Genomic DNA, 19,623 nt, shown 5'->3' on the forward strand with positions numbered 1-19,623 from the left:
GTATTTGTTGGCTTGAGTGTTTCTTTGCATGTTTATTGTAGTATTTATAGACAGCAAAATAGTTAATAGCTTCAGTAAAGGGGATCCCAAGTAGCTCTGTCTCAGTTTCTGTGTTTAACTGGAATATGGCATATCTGAACTACATCATGTAAATAATCTTCATGCATGCTACGATTTTTCTTTGGTCACCAGAAGTCTACCAGAAGGAAGAAGTCTTCCATATCATCACCTCTCTTATAATTATGCCTTGTTCTGCCCCAACCCTGACATTTAAAAATCAGTCTGCCCAGGAGTGATTTAGAGTTTAAAACCAGGGGCGTTTACAGCAGTTTTGTCTTAGCCATACTTGTCACAATTTGCTTTGCACTGAGAGTAGGCACCTTTGCTAGAACTGGGGTTCTGAACTGCTGCCTTTTAATCCAAGTTTTATTTAAGAGAAATAACTGCAGGAAACATGCTGCCTGTGGGTGACTGAGACCTACTTTCTGTGTTGTGTCCTGCAGCAGAGCCAGCTGGTGGGCAGCAGCAGTAACACAAGGGTGGCTTCAGAACAGGTCTGTGACAGTTACCTTTACTTATGTTCAGGAAGACAGGTTTCAATTTCTGTGGTGACTCTGTCAAAACACTTCAAAAGCTTCATCTCTCGCTGTAATGATGTAGCAAACATATTTTTACACACAAGGTTTGGGGCTTTTTTCTTTACACTTTTAAACTGTTAAAATAAGGCAAAATCCAGGGTTTCAAGTGGACAATATGAACAATATCAATCATTTATTGTACTGATAGGCAGATTCACTTTTCCTTTACTTCAGGTACACAATTGTATTTCACATTGCATAGAGAAGAGACAAGCAGGTAAGATGTTAAATCACTGTGCATGGAGTGGGAGTAAAACAGTGAGAATGAACTGGCTTAACTTTATTTTACTTTTTTGTGTGGTTTTTATTCCCAGCAAGATCCCATTCAGTACCACCTACCCCTTAACTTTCTGCGGCTCAGACTGGAGAGAGCCCAAGGCCATTAGGCCATTCCTGAAATGGTATTTAGTTGTTTGAGTTCACCTGAGGAATTCAAGGATTCATTTCAGTGGGAGTTCATTGACTGTAGTCTTGAAGGATTGAGCCACTTTGTTTGAGACACATTTCAAATAAAATGCATTTGCTTCCATATGTTAAATAAGACACAGAAGTGCATCTGAGAAGTTGTGTATAGCTAATCTGCTAGCCTGGAATTGCTTCCAAAACAGTTGTACATGGAGGCAGCATAGGTTTATTGGCATTAAGAGACAGCCCAATTTCCTTCCTTCTCCAGTACTTATTGGGAGCAGTGGCCTGGACATTCATTAAGTTGTCTGGCATAAAATTGGTGTAAAGTAAAAAGGGAGCCAGGCCAAAAAAAACCCAAGGATGCAAGAAGATAGGGCTGCTTCATAGTATAGTTCCCATTTAAAAAATACATCTCTAATATAATAAAAAGCAGAGCCCACCATGTAAACTAAATTACTAAATTGTTATAAAATCTGTATTATTTTTTCTTCATTTAATGTCAAATTTTAATGCTAGTGAGATAGACTAATAATTCAGTGTAAGATCCAAGGAGGCACATTTTTTAAAATAGTCAGTTTGTCCTTTACATGGTACAGATACAAGAATCCAGGAGATACACAAACTAGACACCAATAATCTTAGGATATTAAATTTAATTATAGATTACACAGAATATGATGTAAAAACAGCAATTTACTAGAATAATTATAACCTGCAAAATGTGAAAATAGTTTAGAAAATGGATTGTCATATTCTCTGACACAGCAATAGTCATGAAAGGTACACTTATAATATCATATGTTAATCTGTGTATTAACTATACTACCTGTCATTTAGCCAGGATTTCAAGACAGATTAAAGGCATTTATTTCTGAAGTGCCTATGTTTAAATTCAGTAAAACAGCTAGATTGAGAACACTATATTTTTATCAACTACTGCATGGAGATCTATTCCAGATAAATGCTTTGTCTATATGCTATGAATTCGCAATGAGAAGAGTATTTGTAAGACTGCAGAGAGTACAGACAGTGGGAGGTTTAACAACTCAAAATATTTCTTAGTGCCTTACTAAATTTTTGAAATCAGACATGCCAATGTCTCTTTCCTATTTCAGACCTAGATCATATTTAATCTGAATTCATGTTTCATATTTAAAAACCCCACATGTATTTGTTTTGGGAAAGTTCGTGTTTATGTGTTGATCTTTTTGTCATGTAGTTTAACAAGAAATGTTGCAAGTGTCAAAGGATATGATGACCACAACAATGTCAGCAGGTTTAATTTTTCTCCAGCTGTGTTTATGAAAGCAAAAACCCAACCAAAACCAACCCTCACATATTTAGTTTCTTTTTGAATATACAGACTGGCCCAAACACTGACATTCTCTTTATCAATCTTATTGTTACAAAAACTGTACATTACAAACAGTATAGAAACAAACTGAAAGGAATGTGCCACACATCCTGGCTAATTTTCTATATGCAGTTTAAAAATACAGCCTACTCCCTTATAGTGCACAGTTATTGTGTAGAGTACATCACTAGTTAAGTGGACATGATAGAAGAGCTCTAGTTTTCCTCAGCACAGAGAATAAGAGCCAGTTCTGCTCGGTAAAGCTTTCCTCCATCAGACAAGGCCATGATGCTTTTCTTGTATGTTGCAAGGTTGGTAATGTCTAGTTCCTATTTAAAGAACAGATAATGCTTTATAATCCTGTTTAGTTTATCAGCACGAACAAATTTACTTCCAATGGCAGGAAATGAGAAAAAATCCCAGGTATTGTCAGCCTGTCCTACAGTTACACGCTAAAATATTTTTTATATATTTGTACGTTATCCATTATATGATAGCCATATGTTAGCTTGCTGCTAGCTGGTGTCTCAGAAGCAAGCAAGCTCTTGACAGTGTAACTGTGTAATCACAACTCCCCTAGTTCAGGATTTACACTGCTATTATTTCCACTGCTATTATTTCCACCACAGTTTTTAGTTGTACTTTGACTTCAGGAATTATGACTTAGAAGCTCTATATTTATCTTATTAGGGTGGATTAAAGCGTCCTTAAAATCCAAATTAAATCTAATCTCTAAGGGGAAAGAAGCCCTCTAGGATTACCTTTTTGTTCTTTTCACAGAGATCCTTCAGTAGGGCATCAAGTTCATTTTCATCTATATAGCCATTGCCATCCTGAAAAATACCATTAAAGTTTAAACATTTATTTTTAATTCCAGAGGTTATGGCTAGTTCTTCACAAATTCAGAAAACAAGTGCCAATAAACTACACCATTAATAAAAACATTTTTTAAAGACTTACTTGATCATACATCTCAAAGGCATTATTGAATTCTTTTGCACACATTTTGACACCCTAAATGCCAAAAGGAAAACAAACCCATTAATGACACCAGTTATGTGTGATGGTAACAGGTTACCTGAAGAATGTGAATATTCATACCTGAAATTTAATAAGAAAATTTTCCTGTACAGGGAGCAGTCTTTGGAGAGAAAAAAAACAAAGGTTAAAATATTTGACTGTTCCCATTACAGCATTTGGTATATGATATTTGTTGTGAAAAGAAACAGAAGACATACCTGGCCAGTTCAGTAAGCTCCAACTTTCCATCATTGTTTGCATCAAACATCCTGAGCTGAAAGAATATATATATTTAATATATCAATCAAAATTAATCAAGCTAATGAAGAAAACACTTATTTGGAAAACTTGAATCCAATTAACTTTGTCCTGAAATTATGTCCCCAGGTCACATTTGCTGTGTAATCTGTTTATTTTAAGTACTGACTAAGTAATTTTTAGTAATTAATTCTACTGCAAAATCTTGATAAGAAAGCAGCTGAGCAATTCTGATTAACCTGCAGTAAGGTAGGTCTTAGCCTGCCTACACTGCTGAATGAATTTCCTGTATGAGAAATGTGCATGTTATTATTTATAAATGAGAGGAGTGTTGATGTGATAACATTTTACTTTTGACTTCATATCATGATTGGGTAATAGAATCATTATTCTCTATTCATAAAGATGTAAAACTGTTAAGTGCAATAGAATCCAAGGCATTCAATTCTCAAGACAGAAAACAACTGACATTTCATTCAATTGAATAGGTCTAACTATTTAAGTAAAGAGAGTATTTTTTTACTGTGAAATATTAAAGAAAAAAAGTGAACAGATGTTGCAGATGATCCTATTTTCTTGATGGTATGAAAATAGGAAAATAAATATCTCCAAATAAGCATAATTAAATTATAATAATAACTATGTTAATATAATTTCACAAAATAAGTTGTTGTTATTATTATTTCTAATAATTTTTAATCGCTCTACTATTAATGTGTTTTCCTTTGAGGCCTTAAAAGAATGAGTTCCTGCCGCTTGAAAGGCACAAACAGCTTGTAATAGCTGTTAGAAGTAGATGAAGCTATTGTTCCTGCATAGAACTTTTCCAATATTTATGTCTCTATAGTTCCATTTTTCTACTTTTGAACATTAAGTTGCACTTGCTGTGCAATAAAAGAGTCACAGAAGCAGCAAACTACAAAGCATTGTATTGAAAGCACCACCACCCACACTGCATCCCATCACCTTCAATCCCAGTAATTTGAGATGTCATTTATAGGTAAGAGGAAAAGCAACATCCTGTACCAAGGTATATACATAAACATATATCCTTTTAAAGAGGGAGCTAATGTCATGCAATGAAAAAAGGCCTAATTTCACTTTGTTAATACACAATAAATGACAAAGGATACCAGAAAAAAAGTGACCAATTCTAAGAACATTTATTTCTACACAACACGATTGTTCCTTTTAACACTTCCTTTGTATAAAAGCATCTGCCTTGTGTAAACAGAATTGCATTTGAGGGACGTAAGCAGAGGCAGCTGTGAAGTGAACTTATTTTGTATTTTGATGAGTTAGTGGCTGGCTCTGCCTGCCAGCAGCTGCTCAGGTTGGTGTGGTTTTTTATTATCCTTCTGTTTTCTGCAGAGACGATTGGAGAGCTAGGCTTATTTTTTTCTTTTTTTACTAAATTCTTCATCAATGTGTGTCTCTGCAGAGGCCAGAACTTATAGCACGCTTTAGGATGGAGGTCAAAAAGCTCCCTGAATGAAAATGTTATCTTCAGCAGTGAAGGAACAGTGACAATTCTATGTAAATGTTTTATACTGGTACAATGAACCAGCAGACTTTTTCCATGAGAAACACAAATTTTGTTCAGCCAATCTTAAGCCAGTTTGAGGCCTAGTTCATCTACCTAGCACATTTTTGATTGTTACAAGTATTTCAGGATGAAAACAAGCTGGTAAAACAAAAAATGTAGATTTATACATTTCCTGAAGACCAGAATTCTGTCTTTTTTTCTTGAAAAGCCCATGCAGAAGCCAGTACTGGTCCTTACCATGGAGTGCCATAGCAATGGGATGGATGGATTGTTCAAAGGATGGGATGACCAAGGAAGCAACAGTTTTGCTATAGTGTTTATCTAAAATATCAATTATCTTCCTTGAAGCAAGGGGAGGAAGAAAGTGTGAAGTATTTGTAAATCTAAGGAAGCCACTATGCAGTGATATCTTTTAAGACAAGAGACAGACACAGCACTGAAAGAAGGCAAAATATAGAAAGTAACAGCAAATTAATTTGATCTAAACAATATAATTATGACAAGAACAATTTTGGTCCTATTAAATGTGAAGACTGGTAGCAGCACAAGGGAGCAAACCAGGGAAAATACAATGGCTTGGCATGATACTATATAAATACCAAGAAGGTTAAAAATTCCTGGACTTTTCTTTTTGAGCAGTACTGTCCACTAACCCATTATGGGCAGTTACTGAGTAACTTCCCATTAACCCATTATGCCTTTAAATAAACTTACCATTATTTCTGTGTATTCTGTTAGCTTTGAGTCTTCAATCTGCTTATTTGCTTTCTGTAATAAATCTTTCAAGAAGCTCTGTTGAAATAAATATAGTAATAGGTGAATTTTTATCTGCAGTGTAAAATGTTTGACTTGCTAACTTCAGATTAAAGGGAAATACTATTTTACTTCCACTTTAGTATTTACTACTGCAGTGCCAGATAAGTAGGAAAAAATATTTATTAACAGCTAAGAGTATATGTTTCTTTTAGTAAGTTCAAGTATATTGCGTTCTATTTGGAAAAAGTAACTAATAAAACTTCATGCATTGTATGCCATGTGTTGTATTGTGAATTTGGAAAAAAGTTTGGCTTTCAAGTATACTGCTTCTTAATATGTACTATCAGTAAACTAAACTAATTAACCTTGGGTCTCCTTGAAAACTTGTATGCCTAATCACTTCTTGCAGCATCTGAACAATTTTACAGAAAGGATCAATGATTAATTGAGTTTTGTCCTTGCCTGTGGCATTACCTGATGCTAGAAGCGAACATTGCTTCTTCCTACTTTGTATTTTAAATGTGTGCAGCCAATTTCATTGCATTTTTGAATGAGAATTTGATGTCACATGACTTGAAACACCAGCCTTTTTTGCTTTAAAAAATAAGATGGTTTCCACTCATTCCATGTTTTACATTTCTGTACTAGATCTGTGACATTCAAAACAAGAAAGATACCAAATTGTAAAGCAAGGGCATTACAAGACCTGATGAAGGACCTAATTCCTGTCATCAGTTGGAGTGTCATCATCCTTGCAGAATTTGTGGCCACATTTCAAGACAGAAAATGGGAGAGCTAATAAGGAAATATGCTTGTATTCCTGGACCTGAATGCAACCATGTCAATAGTGGTATGACTAACCCTCCCTAGAGTTCTTACAGCCTGGCCCCCCCCAGGCTGGAGGCCCTTCCTGGTAGCTTGTATAATGAAGAACACGACTGAAATGTTGTGAATGGATGTTACAGAAACATGTTTAATGTTTAATGTTGTGTGCTTCAATGCAAAATAGAACTGGAAGGGAAATTAAAAGGCTATTCAGTCCATGTCTCAAGAAAGGATTCGATCTATCCAAACTTCCTGAATTAGTCGCTGATCTGAGCTATTGCCAAACCTTTCCTAAATACAGGCAGTGATGAAGAGTCTGCCTCCCCCTTAGACAACATATTCTACTGCCATTACTATTGTTAGAAAGTTTTCTTGATTTTCAGCTTAAATTTCACTTACAAAGTTGTAAGTGGGTGTACCCCTCCCATAGCAAATACTTTAAAATGTTTAGGCTTGCCAAGAAATACTGATCTAAAAATAAAACTGGACATTTATGTCTTATTTTCAGTGTTAAAATGACCTCTTTCTCTGAGGCAAACGAAACCTCCCAGCACAAGAGAGATGAACCATTAGAGATTCAGTTAAAATGTCTTCATTCTTCAGCTGGCCCTCAATCAACCCTGCCTTTTAAAATCTATTTTAAAATATAGCAGTCAGCAGGCATCATCTAACAGCTGGAGAGTTCTCAAGTGCTACCTTTTCCTGATCCTGCAACTTTAAAAACTGGTCTGGTGCAACCAGTCAGCAGAAGAATGGGCTTGTCTGCCTGAGCATTACCCTAAGCTTAGATCCTCAGCAAATGTCACACAGATATCAAACTCAAAAGAAAAAGGGAAAAGGAAAAAAGATGTGAATTTTCTGTGATGGATTTCTTTTCTGAGCAGAAGAACAGTAAAGATTTTGAAGAGTTTGATCTCCTGGTGCTTTATTTAAAACTTACATCACTCTTCTTTATGCCACATATGGACCAAATAGTCCAAATTGGACTAGATGGATAAACACAGATAGTTCTCTTGATATGAATTGCTTTGATTTCTTTGAATGTAAAGCTACAATAATGAATCCAATGCAGTTGAACTGTGGAAGACGGCACCTTTCTACTCAGAAAGCTGCTGTATATGAGCATCTCTGCTATGAAGAAAGGCAGAGAGAATTGGGACACTTAAGCTTGGAGAAGAGGAGCTTCAGGAGAACATCATCAAAGTATATAAAAACTTCAAGAGAGGCTGCAAAGAAGATTGAGCTAGGCTACTGACAGGACCAGAGGCAATGGTCACAAAGTGAAAAACAAAATGTTCCCTCTGAGTATCAGGAAACACATTTTCACTGCAAGGATGCCATAGCACTGGCACAGGTTGCCCATGGAGGCTGCCGAGTCTTCATTCTTGAGGACATGCAAAGACCATCTGAACAAGGTCCTGGGCAACTGGCTTTGGGTGGTATTGCTTGAGCAGAGGGGCTGGACCAGATGACCTCCTGAGGTTCCTAACAACCACCCTGTGATTCTGTGACACTAACTCAGCATTGACAAATTGGTGTTGGTTGTATGACTAGGGAAATGAAATCACTCTTGTTTCAAGATTTCTTAACTGTGCAAGGCCAAGATGGCTAAGAGTGTAACCTTGATTCTGCTCTTATTTGTGCATATTAAACCAAGCAGAGGCAGCACAATACCATTGGTGTTAGTCTAGCAGTATTAGAGTTAGGAAATTGAAGAGTTATGTAGTACTTGAGACAGCATCAACTGTCCACCACTATTAATCACTATTAATAGTGATTAATAGTAATGATGCTCTTACGAAAAAACCTAACAAAGCAGTTCTTTTCCCTAAGAGACCAAAAAAGATAACCAATATAGCTGTCAGAGACTCATCTTGCTTTCTTAATCTTTCTTACTTCTAAGCTACCTGGTACCCTAAGTCATTTGATACCAACCCTAATCTGAATTAAAACATGACTTAAAAAACATTGATCAGATTAGAGTTTCACTTTAAATAATTTACTGGCGATAAAAACATCAGCTAATTGTATTGCATTTTTTGTCACGTTTGAAATGCAAAAACATGCACAGGTGGGTATCTGAAGAAAGAGATAGCAGCACAGGCTGTAATCCAACACCTGTTCTCATGTTGTGCATGCTCATAGATGACACTGGTTTACCTTAAGTTCCTCAGAATCAATGAAGCCACTGTGGTCACTGTCATATTTCCTCCATGTCTGCAATCAGAATGGGAATGCTTTAATGATATGTTTATGGCAAGCAGGTCTTTGATGGTTTTGTAACAGACAACTTTTCATACTGTACCTGCATGAAATCTTCACTTGACTTTAGCTGCTGGCATCTGAAGAACAACAGGAAATTTTCTTCCGTTGGCAATACCTGAGCAAGCTGTAAGAGAATTTAGGAAAGATTAAATTTTGGCTCTTCATCAGGCCAGCTGAGCCTGTAATAGAGTATGAATATTTTTTAAATTGTGGGAAATTCTTTGTGCTCATACTGCTGCTGCTGTATTGTGGCCCACTTGGAAGCTTCATGCTGCTAGCTGCAGTGTTTGGAAGGTGCCTCTGAAAGGCTTCTGGCCTGCAGCTTTGTCATAGCCATCAAGGTCAAACAGAACTTGAGGTCTGAGAGGAGGGAGTGAGGTAGCACTTTACCAAAAGGGTGGAAAAAAATTCACCCCTGCAGAATTAGAATCTTTATTAAAATCCATTGAATCAGCATGAAGGGAAAGCATAACACAAGGATTCACAGAGGGTAAGTGTGAAGGACCATGAATTAGAAAACAGAAATATAGACTATTCAGATACCAAGGAAGAGCAAGAAAGAAAGGAACGCTGACATGAAGAACATGTGTGTAATGTAAATGGTTAAATATAGGGAAAAGCCAGGAGAAAAAACCCTGGAAAATAGGGAGGGTAAGGGATGGCAGTTCTCATTTGTCAGTCACAGAGACATGTTAAAAAAGAGCTATAAATAAAAGAAAGGAATCAAGAGGGCTTTTAGCCCTGCAAAACCAGGGATGGTTCTTCCAATGCCTCTTCTCTACAAAAGGCTTTTTTAAAATCAGACATTATTGTACTGATTACTGAAAATGTTCATTTACTATAACTCAATTTTGGCAAGTGACAAATGTAGAAGATGGAAAGTATGCTGTATAATTTAATGTAAATTCATGATTTGTTTTTAACAAAAGCCCAATTTTTTTTTCTGTTCTCAAAATGTATGAAATATGTTTTGATTAAAAAAAACTTTTTACTTGAAGAATAGACCAGCTGTGCTTACTATGGAGAAAATGGAGGAAGACAGATTTCTTAGCTGCATTCTTTTATGTAAAATGACATCTGCAGACTTTCTGGAGTCCCATCTTAAAATTTTGTTCAAATTTTTGTTTTTCTGCCTTCGTTTCACACCCTCGAATCTTTTGTTCTGCCTATTTCAGTGCTATTGCCTAATTGCTGAGGCTTTTTTATTGGGAACCAGCAGAGCTATAAGTGACTTCAGCTCTCACCTCACAGACACAACAAAGTTATGGAGACATATCTCTTGTTTCTCTAAAATCATATGTGCAGGAATCAGTTAAATTCTTTCATTGTTGGTACAGCTGAAAAGACACATCAGAGCACTCTCTTTACCGAAATGGCGCAGCTGATGACAGGCTGTCAGGCCCATCAGAACCTTCTGAGTGCTTTTGCTAAGTGGCTGGACATGAAATCAAAATCAACCCAAGAAATGCGTTTTTGTCAGCAGCTTTCAAAACCTACTCCATCATAAATAGAATAGACACGTATGGGTGAGTATATATTTACGTGTACACAACAGCTAAATGTGTCTAACTCTGTCCTGATTTATGAAAAAATGTCTTTATTCCTCTCATGACAGAAAAGCTTTGATTTTTAGAGTATGCTCCTATTTAACAGCAAATGTTGAATGGAAGAACTATTCAGAATAAAAAAGATAGTTTGGGTAAAGTGACTGATTGTAACAATGGGAAAGGATTTGCTTGTGTGGAAAATATAAATAAGATGTCGTTCAATGACATAGCTAACTCCTGTGAATTTTGCAAGGGCACCATAAAATAGTAACTGTCCAAAGGATCATTAACAGCTTATTAGCAGTATGAAACTGTAATTGAGGCACAGAATATATTACCTCTGAAAGAAAATTACCTTATTTTAAGCTATACCTCTCACCCTTTCTAAGTCTCAGGGGAAAGCATTAAATTGCTTTTTGTGGAAAACTCTGCAGTATTAAAGGGATTAGTAGATTGTGTGGAAACTGGTTCAACTTCCCAGTCCCAGTTTTATACCACTACCAAGAAGAAAGATGAAAACCCGGTGCTGTTTTAAGTGATGACTTTTTTGTGGGGATAAGCACAGGGGGACTTTGTGAGCATCTCTGAGTAAGAGTGCAGACCACTGCAATTCTGTGTATGGCAGCAATAGTAGTTTAGTGAGCTTTGAGCTTTGCTGCTTTTATGGAGAAGGTTGGTTATCTCTGGATCACAAATAATAGAGGACAACTACAAAGCCTGAGACTGGTTTGACTCCTCTCTGGTCAGCTGCAGGCTGAGGTGTGTCTTTATAGCCTACCTAGCAGAAAAAAACCTCTCAGTACCTAAACCAATATCAGACCTATTTTCTAGACATTGTTCTCTAAGTAAATTCCATTGATATTTAATGCTATTTAAAATGCCTTTTGCCTGATAGAGTGAATTTGCTTTTTAAAATCCCATAATAGAGCATGGGAGTACAAAGAATATTTTAGGCTAATAAGTAGTCGATTTTTTGGCAGCAGTAATCTTCAAATAATTTGAATGTGAAATTGCTGCAGCTCTGAGTTTTGAAACCTTGGGTTTCACAGCCACATTTTAGTAAAAGCATTGATCTCAATGAGTACAAAAGGTGAATTAAAGGTCTCTTACACAATGGAAAGAAAGTGGGCAGGTCAGGCTCTGCCTTTAGCTGGAGGACACTGGATAATAGCCAGCAAACTAACTGCAGTGTGCTTGCAAAGACAGAATCAACACTTGATCTGAGATGAAAATCCACTTTTTCCTCTATGAAGCCACCCAGGCCTCCTCTTTATCTCAGTCAACAGACCTTTCCTGAAAGCTCATTATTGGCTGGCACATGCTTTGTCAAATGCTGGGTGTCCATTTTGAGGGCCGGGAGTCTGAATGGCTTTACGTAAGTTTTCTTGAACAGCGTCCACACAGCTTTCAGAAAAAACTATTTGATGTGCTATGTAAATGGGAACAATCGGGAATTACTGGATAATTTTTTTAATATAAGGAAGGAGAGTCAAGTCCCAAGTACCAACTTTAATATCATACTGCTCGGCACGTACCACACATTTCATGAGTCCCATCAGCAGTTTCCAAATCAAGCTTCATGCTGATGTAAGGGAAACAAAATACAGCTATTGGGTTTGGAAACTGCTATATTAAGGGAAAAAGTCCCTTCAGCCACTGAACTCCATACTATCACTATTCAGTTGCTTCCGTGAATGCTGAGCATGCTTGGCCCTTCACTGGGGGTGGTGAGCCATATCAGACCCTGTTGGATTTGCTCATCTTCCCTCATTAAGTCAATATCAGAATCAGAAATAGAATTTGAGAGGTAAAACTTCCAGTTATCTTTCCTAAGTGAAGAAGCACAGTCTTTTTCAGGCACTGTTCACACACTCTTCTTGCATCACTGCTGGCTCCACAGATATTCAAAAAGACTAATTTAAATAAAATTCTTCAATAACAAATAAAATAACATTTGTTAGTCCAAAACAAAAAGAGTTGTTATACCAAATAAACTCTACTTCTTTCTAGATACAAAGCTATTTGATCAATGCTAAGTAAGCTATTTGATCAAAGCTATTTCCAATGCTAAGTATTGTTAAAAGATGCACTTTTAAAAATCAACTGTGGCTGCAAGTGAAACAAATTGTTCATATTTCTGTGGTAGTTTAGTCATAATTACATATGTCTTTAAGGAAGTATATAAAATTCAGACATACAACAAAGGAGAAAAGGTATGAAACGATCTGTTGTATCAGCAGTGATACTTTCTATTGACTTCTACAGATTCTATTCAGTCCTCAGTTTTAAAATTAGATACTGACCCAAAGCTGGTCACTGTAGACATTTTGGAGGCCTGGCTTGTTTCCAGCTGGTTTTTAATTAGCTCTCTAGGTCAGATTTCTTTTATCAGGAAAAAATACAGTATAATTTAATAATAAAACCACAGTCTCACTGCACTCAGAGTGACATAAATGAGTCATTGATTTAAGCTCAGAGAAGTGACTTCTCAAACTGTAACCCTATAACCCAACAAACTCTCCTTTTTGAATTGCAGTGCTGAAGAGTGAAATTCAGAGAAAACACAATGGTTCCCTGCTTCCTATCAAGTTGTCTAAGTTATACAATTGTTGAGCAGCTGTACAAGGAGAAGCTGGCTATCTTCAGCCTCTTCAGAAAATGGGAGTAAGGAATGTGAGAATTTTCTGCCTGCAGTTCTGTTAAAGTTCAAGAAATGAAATCCTAAGAAATTAATTCTTAGTCATAATTAACATGCTGACTTACTTGGGTTACATATTTGGGGTTTTTTAGAATAGACTACATACAGTGACTGCCCAATTAACTTCACTCAGATGTTGTCATCACTATTAGGAATGGTGACAGAGCATGAGTTCAAAATCACAGGTAGCACTATATCACATTATTTCTCATCAAATTACCTTTTTAATTTAAATTTCTGAAATAGAACTTTACTCTGCTTTGTAGAAAACTTAAATTGCTGTTGCTGCTTATTTGTATTGAATGAAGAGAGAAAAGTTAAATGAATTGTGGTGAAATGTCTGGAATGTGGTAAGGAATACATTACTTGTTAATGAAAAAGTTTCATTAGTGAAAAGAAAAAAAAAAGATCTCAAGGGCGAGGAAGAAATATTCTGTGTATCTGAAAATCCGAGGTATTGGCATATTATGCTCACATTGTTCTGTGCTAAATGTATTTTCTTCAAGTCAAGTTACAAAGTAACTGTCTTACCTCAACTATACCTATTTTTCCATCAGTAGATTTCCCATATTGGTCCACAAAAGCTTTCATTTCAGGAGTTAAATCCTACAAAGTTAAAATGATAGAATCATTACTTTAAAATACAAGAAACATATGTAAACATACTTGAATAATCTATTATTTGCCAAATAATATACCACATTTAATGAAGTACTCACACATTGCAGCTACACTCATCAAGTTTAAATGAATTTTTTTTTTATTTTACTTCCTAGGGAATTCTATTATAGCTGGTGTGAATGATTGACATCTAAATGCTTAGAACGCTATTTTCATTTACAGATTGAAAAAATTATAAAGACAGATGTGTTGGAAGATGTGTCTAACAGTCCCTTTGTTTGAGATGGTGACAGTGAAGTTCATAGGCAATTATTACTCCATTTTCTCAGTTTTCATTTTTAAATTAGTAACTTGAAGGCAGTGCAGAATCTTTCAAAATAAGGAAAAAATTTCTGTATAATACATCTGAAGACCAAAATAGTCTTTCCACGTCTTTGAGTGGATTTTTCCTGAACAATGGATGCTATTTTAGTCTTAAAAATCTCATCACAATATCATATTTTTCACTGTTTAGTATTTGGTTATCATGGAAACAGAGTCAAAGTGTCACTGCTTAAATGTAGAAAGGGAGATTTAGTCAGGAGAAAACCTTAAGCAGTACCTTTAATCTGACAGAATAAGCCATCATTGTTGTCCATATAAATTATGGTCCCTGCTATACATCTGTCTTCTAAAGACTATTCTCATTCTAGGCTTCTGCAAAAAGTGCCAGCCTTGGGGTAAATATCTAAATATTTGATTTCACACTTCAACTTGACCTGCCTTTCTTTGATATGAGATGTCATCAACCTTCAATACTGATTAAACTTTTAATTTTCATTGTATTTCTTAGAGGTGGAAGCTAGTGAAATCATTCAGCAAGAATAGGGTTGCAGTTATACTGAAACACTGGACAATTCTACAGTTACAGATGAAGTTATTGGAAATTAAAGGTTTAGTTGTTATAATAGATCTGATTATATAGGACCTAAGTGATTTTCTCACTGGAGACACGGGGACTCTCAGCTGTACAAAGTCCATTGTAGCTTGTCCCAAATTTCACCTGCCAAAGCTAACTAAAATGTCAGTTCCTTGTGGCTGATACAGCCACGGCCTAGTATCCTATTTCTGTCAAAGTCATCCATAGCAAGTTAGTAATTTGCCGTGCCTTTAATTAGAGATGTGGTTATTAATACAATGGACTTCAAAGTCACCTTTCATCTAATGATCCCATAGTGGGGACAAGTTTGCTTAGCAGATAGAATGGAGAATTAGACACTTGGATTTTAATTAGTCCTGGTTAAATATTTTACTAATCTTTCTAATAGCAGCTCTGCAGTGCTGGACAATGCCCAGCCATTGAAGGAGGCACAGTTGATTACAGGTTAAACAAACCAGGAAACTTATCCTCTAGTTCATTATTCAGAAATTATGGTGAGTTTTTTGGTGTTCACTTAACCTGCTCATGAGCTGCTTGAAGAGTTATTAATGTTATTCAAATAAATACTTTTGGTCAAAAAATTGCCTAAACTTAACCAAGTCTAGTCCTAAACCTGATACAGATGCAGTGCTCACTTTTTGAAATTAAGAAGCCAGCCCTTCATGCTTTAATCAGACACATCAGAAAAGATATTATTCCAAGAAGTGGAAAAAATTAGCTTTTTCTGATACGATTTGACAATGTAAGGATAATTGGCACTACAGAAACACTGACATAATTGTACTCATAAATAACATAGTTCTGTGCAGAAATTGTCACTATCTATACAGGCAGGGAAAGTTAAAAACAGATGTGGAATAGCTCAGACCCACCTACTGGCACTTTATCAACCTCTGCGCTGTCACTTATACCCCAGGGTTTCTTTTGGCAATTGGCACTCCCAAATAGAGAATGTATTGCGTAAATGTGGTTCACAATAAACAGAAACTATGTTGATACACTTTTGTGGCTTTTATCTTTAAAAAACAGTTCATTTAGCATGGCTGAAGTTCTACCAGATCAATTCAGTATCTACCATAATGCATGAAACAAAAAGGCCTAATGTTTCTAAAGCCCAAGCACTAAACCTCCTGAGTAGACATTCCCCCCTTCCAGGGGGGCTAGCCTCAATCAAGCTGCATGCCACCTCTCTGTCTGAGAAAAAAGCAGCTGTGAAAGTACAGGCTTACTGAGTGGATTAATGCAAGGATTAGCATCAGAACATAATTAGAACAGTTCTGCAGTTGGGAAGAATATTGGGAAATATTAAACCATCCTATTCAATGACAGCATCAATGTGATTCTTTAATGCATATGGCATGACTGATGTAAAATCCAGATATGAAGAATGCATAATTGAATATTTCAAAAATAGTGAGCAGAAGAGTGACCTGAAATGCAGAAGTTAATGATGACAAAGAAGCTTTGGGGTGTTAAAAGAAGGACAGACAAGGAAATTACATATAACCTACACTAGTTTCTCAATGTGTCCCTCCTGGCAAAAGAATAGATATTCAAAGATACTGAATTAGTATCCCATGAGACAAGGAATGAACTAATGAGATGCTTGTTTAGCAAATGAGCCTTCAAGTGCAAGAACCAGGTTAGATTTGAAATCTAAGACGACATATAGCCATACTCCAGAGCCCACAGAGCAGGTGCTGAATTTGGTTTTGCTACTGTAGATTGCTCTTTTCAGCAGAACACTCCAAAGCTAGGTTTGAATCAGAGAAATGGGACAGAAAAACCTAAACATCTGAGCATTTTTAAAATACAGTGTCAGACACCGTCAGGCGTTATTTTAAAAAAACCCACATAAAGTATAACATTTGTAGCAGATAAGAATAATCCTGCAAGGGCTTCCATGTTGCTTTGAGTAGGCTATGTTTTTAAGAGATCCACACTTCCTTCAAGAGAGAAAAGATCCTGACCTTAAAATTATAAATATTTTTTACCTTGAGCCTCTAATAAATTTTTAACTACTCAGTGACATATTAGCATTTCTACTAACAATGCCATTCATACTAAATATAAAAAGGCTTCAATATCTTCTTTCTAGTGGGCAAACTTCAGTTTCCTGTGCTTTAGCATAGAAGAGAGATTTGTTCTGTTGCAGTACTTGAAATGTATCAAAGTTGTTTAATCTTTTCTGTGGAAAAAAAAATAGACCTTTTCCTTCTAAAACACCCACACTTATTTTCCAATTTTCTGTTTTGTTTTGAATTTTTTAAACTTCAATTTTGTGTTATTTTATTTTTAATTTTAGTTTGAACTTACACTCAGGAAAATGAGAGCCTACATCAACATCTCTTGTCAGAATTAACTGCTACCTAGAATGCAGTAACATTAGAGGCATTGCTGAGAGACAGATTTTCATATGTGTAAAGTTTGTGCTCAAACAATTTATGTGATACAATTTTCCACAAAACCAATTAAGGTTCATATAAATTATTTTTTTCTGCATTTAGATCTAAAATATATAGGAACTTTCAAAGCAAAGTTAATTCTTGAAAAGCTATTTCTTAATTTGGAGGCATTCTTATTAGAAAGTATTAATCTATTTTCTCCACGCACACATCATCCTCTTAAATTATTTCTTTTTCTGTTTCTTCAGAATTCTTTTAGCATAGATTCACTTAGACTGATTCTATTAAGTTATATATTGGGCTTCGATGCTAAAAGTGGCTGTATTTTTACACGGAATCTTTAATTTCTTTCTTTCTCCCTTTTCCTTTCCCTCCCAGCATGGGTATTGTTTGGAAGAAATTAATAATAAATTTTTCAACAACTCATACACAGATGTGTTTTGACAACACTTTCAAGAACTTCGCTGTCTCTCTGAGCCATTTAAGAAGCCAGGATTTGGTACTCATACTCCTGGTGAAGAGCAGTAAGTGTTTAGGAGTCATCTGCAGATCTATTTAGTGACCACCAAGGGGCAGAAACGCATTTCAGCCCGTGCTGCCCATTAGGTGAGAAATTAACAGTCCAACTACCCTGAAGTGATGGGTACCTCTATTTTTTTTTCTGTGCCTGCGTCTCTTCCCCTGTCCCCGCTAGTTTTAATGAGTACATTGAGTACATATCTGGACCAGATCAGATTAATTGCCATGGGATAAGGTCCCATCCAGGACAGAAAGACAGCATCCATACATTTCCTGACTTTTCTTTTTAAGCGCTGTCAGAAGTATCAGCTTGTAGCCTCGCAAGGTTCGAGCGGGAGCCGCTCATCAGTGAGGAGGACCCTGGTTTCACCTTTCCAAAGCAGACGATTTATCGGATTTGCAACCTGCTCATTCCTACCCAAGCTATTTCCCTGTGCCCGGCGCAGCAGGTGCGTGAACTGCGGGATGGCAAGAGAGAACAGAAGGAATCGGGGCACTGGAGTTCGCTCAAGAAAACTCTTCTTTCCCGAAGACGGAAAAGTGGGACGAAACATTAACCTACCAAGCCTGCCTTCTTCCGTGCCTGCTGCAGCTCCTGGATGAAGTTTTGTAGCTCTTTCCCGTCCATGAACCCATTGCCTGAATGAACAACAGAAAGAGTTACGGCTGCCGTCACCGCTCCCTCCAAACTCTCTCGGTTCTCCAGCGCCGGCAGGGGCGTCTCCGACCCGGCTGCTCCCTCCCGGCGAGAGGCTCCCCCTCGCCTCTCCCGGCACCGGCCCCGCTCCCGATGGCTCCGGGGCTGCGGCGGCGGGCGGCGACCGGGCCGCTCTCGGGCGGGCAGCGCTGCTGTCCCCCCAGCCTCCCGCGGGCTCGCCCCCCGCGCCCCCCGCGCCCCCGCCGCCCCGAGGGAAAGGAGTCACCGTCGGAGTCGTAGTGGTGCCAGATCTCGAAGAACTGGGCGGCCGAGATCTCCACGCCCTGCAGGTGGGTCTCCGCCGTCATGGTGGGCGCGGGGCGGCGCGGGGGGTGGGGGCGCTGTCCGCGGTCCTGACTCGCCTCCGACCGCGGCCGGCGCGCAACCACAGCGGCGGCTCCGACGGCTCCTCCCGCCGCCGCCCCGCCGAGGGCTATTTATGAGGCCGTCCCGGCCGGGCCACTCCCCCCGGCGCTGCCCTCCCTCTCCGCGGGCCCCGGCGCGCCCTCCCCGCCCTGCGCGGGGGGGCCGGGGTCTCCCGACGGCGGCACCTCGGCCGGGGCCGGCCCGGCGGCGGAGCCCTCGGGAACCGACACCCCGCGACGTGGGAGGGGTGTGTGGGTGCCGAGCGAGGAGCCCCGAGCACAGGGAGCAGCGCTGAACGACCCACTCAGGAGTTACTGCGCATCCCTTGCTGCGGAGAGCATGCCCATGAGACGTGGGCACGGAGAGTGAGCACAGCCTCCCAGTTTAGCCGTGGGTTTCCATGTGGAAGCGGGTCCTGAATTTTAGAGAGTGGCTTGCAGCATCTCAGGATGTCCCGGTACAAGAAAAAAAAAAAACCTCTTGGGGCACCATTTGGGCTGCAAGGAACCCATTTTTCACTGGTCCATCCCCAGTCCAGAGATGCAGACAGCTTTGCAGAGAGATGATCTCTGAAGAGCCGCAACCCTTTACCTGATACTCCTTCTGAGATATAATGGGATGTTGAGATACCCATATTGAGACAGCCTAGAAACAGTGCCGAGGCATGAGGGACACTACCACAGCCTGCTCTGACTGAGCAAGAGATTCTTTTTCATAGATTGGCTTTGGAGCCTTGCTCTCTTATAAGCAGTGAGTTGGAGGAAGGGAACAGAGCAGCCTA

General features: G+C 38.2%; 1 protein-coding gene across 1 annotated transcript; it reads right to left on the minus strand.

Annotated features, from left to right (window-relative positions):
- Positions 1-1,679: 1,679 nt before the first annotated feature.
- Positions 1,680-18,884, minus strand: CALB1 (calbindin 1). The gene is made up of 11 exons (XM_030971559.1): positions 18,703-18,884; positions 18,342-18,418; positions 13,847-13,921; positions 9,111-9,194; positions 8,966-9,022; positions 5,939-6,016; positions 3,639-3,694; positions 3,502-3,541; positions 3,361-3,414; positions 3,162-3,233; positions 1,680-2,729 (listed from the first exon to the last, which is right to left on the minus strand). Exons 1-11 carry the CDS (start codon positions 18,782-18,784, stop codon positions 2,616-2,618), a joined length of 789 nt encoding a protein of 262 aa, XP_030827419.1. The 5' UTR covers positions 18,785-18,884; the 3' UTR covers positions 1,680-2,615.
- Positions 18,885-19,623: the final 739 nt, after the last annotated feature.

The sequence above is a fragment of the Camarhynchus parvulus genome, chromosome 2, assembly GCF_901933205.1.
Source record: "Camarhynchus parvulus chromosome 2, STF_HiC, whole genome shotgun sequence".
NCBI lineage: Eukaryota > Metazoa > Chordata > Aves > Passeriformes > Thraupidae > Camarhynchus > Camarhynchus parvulus.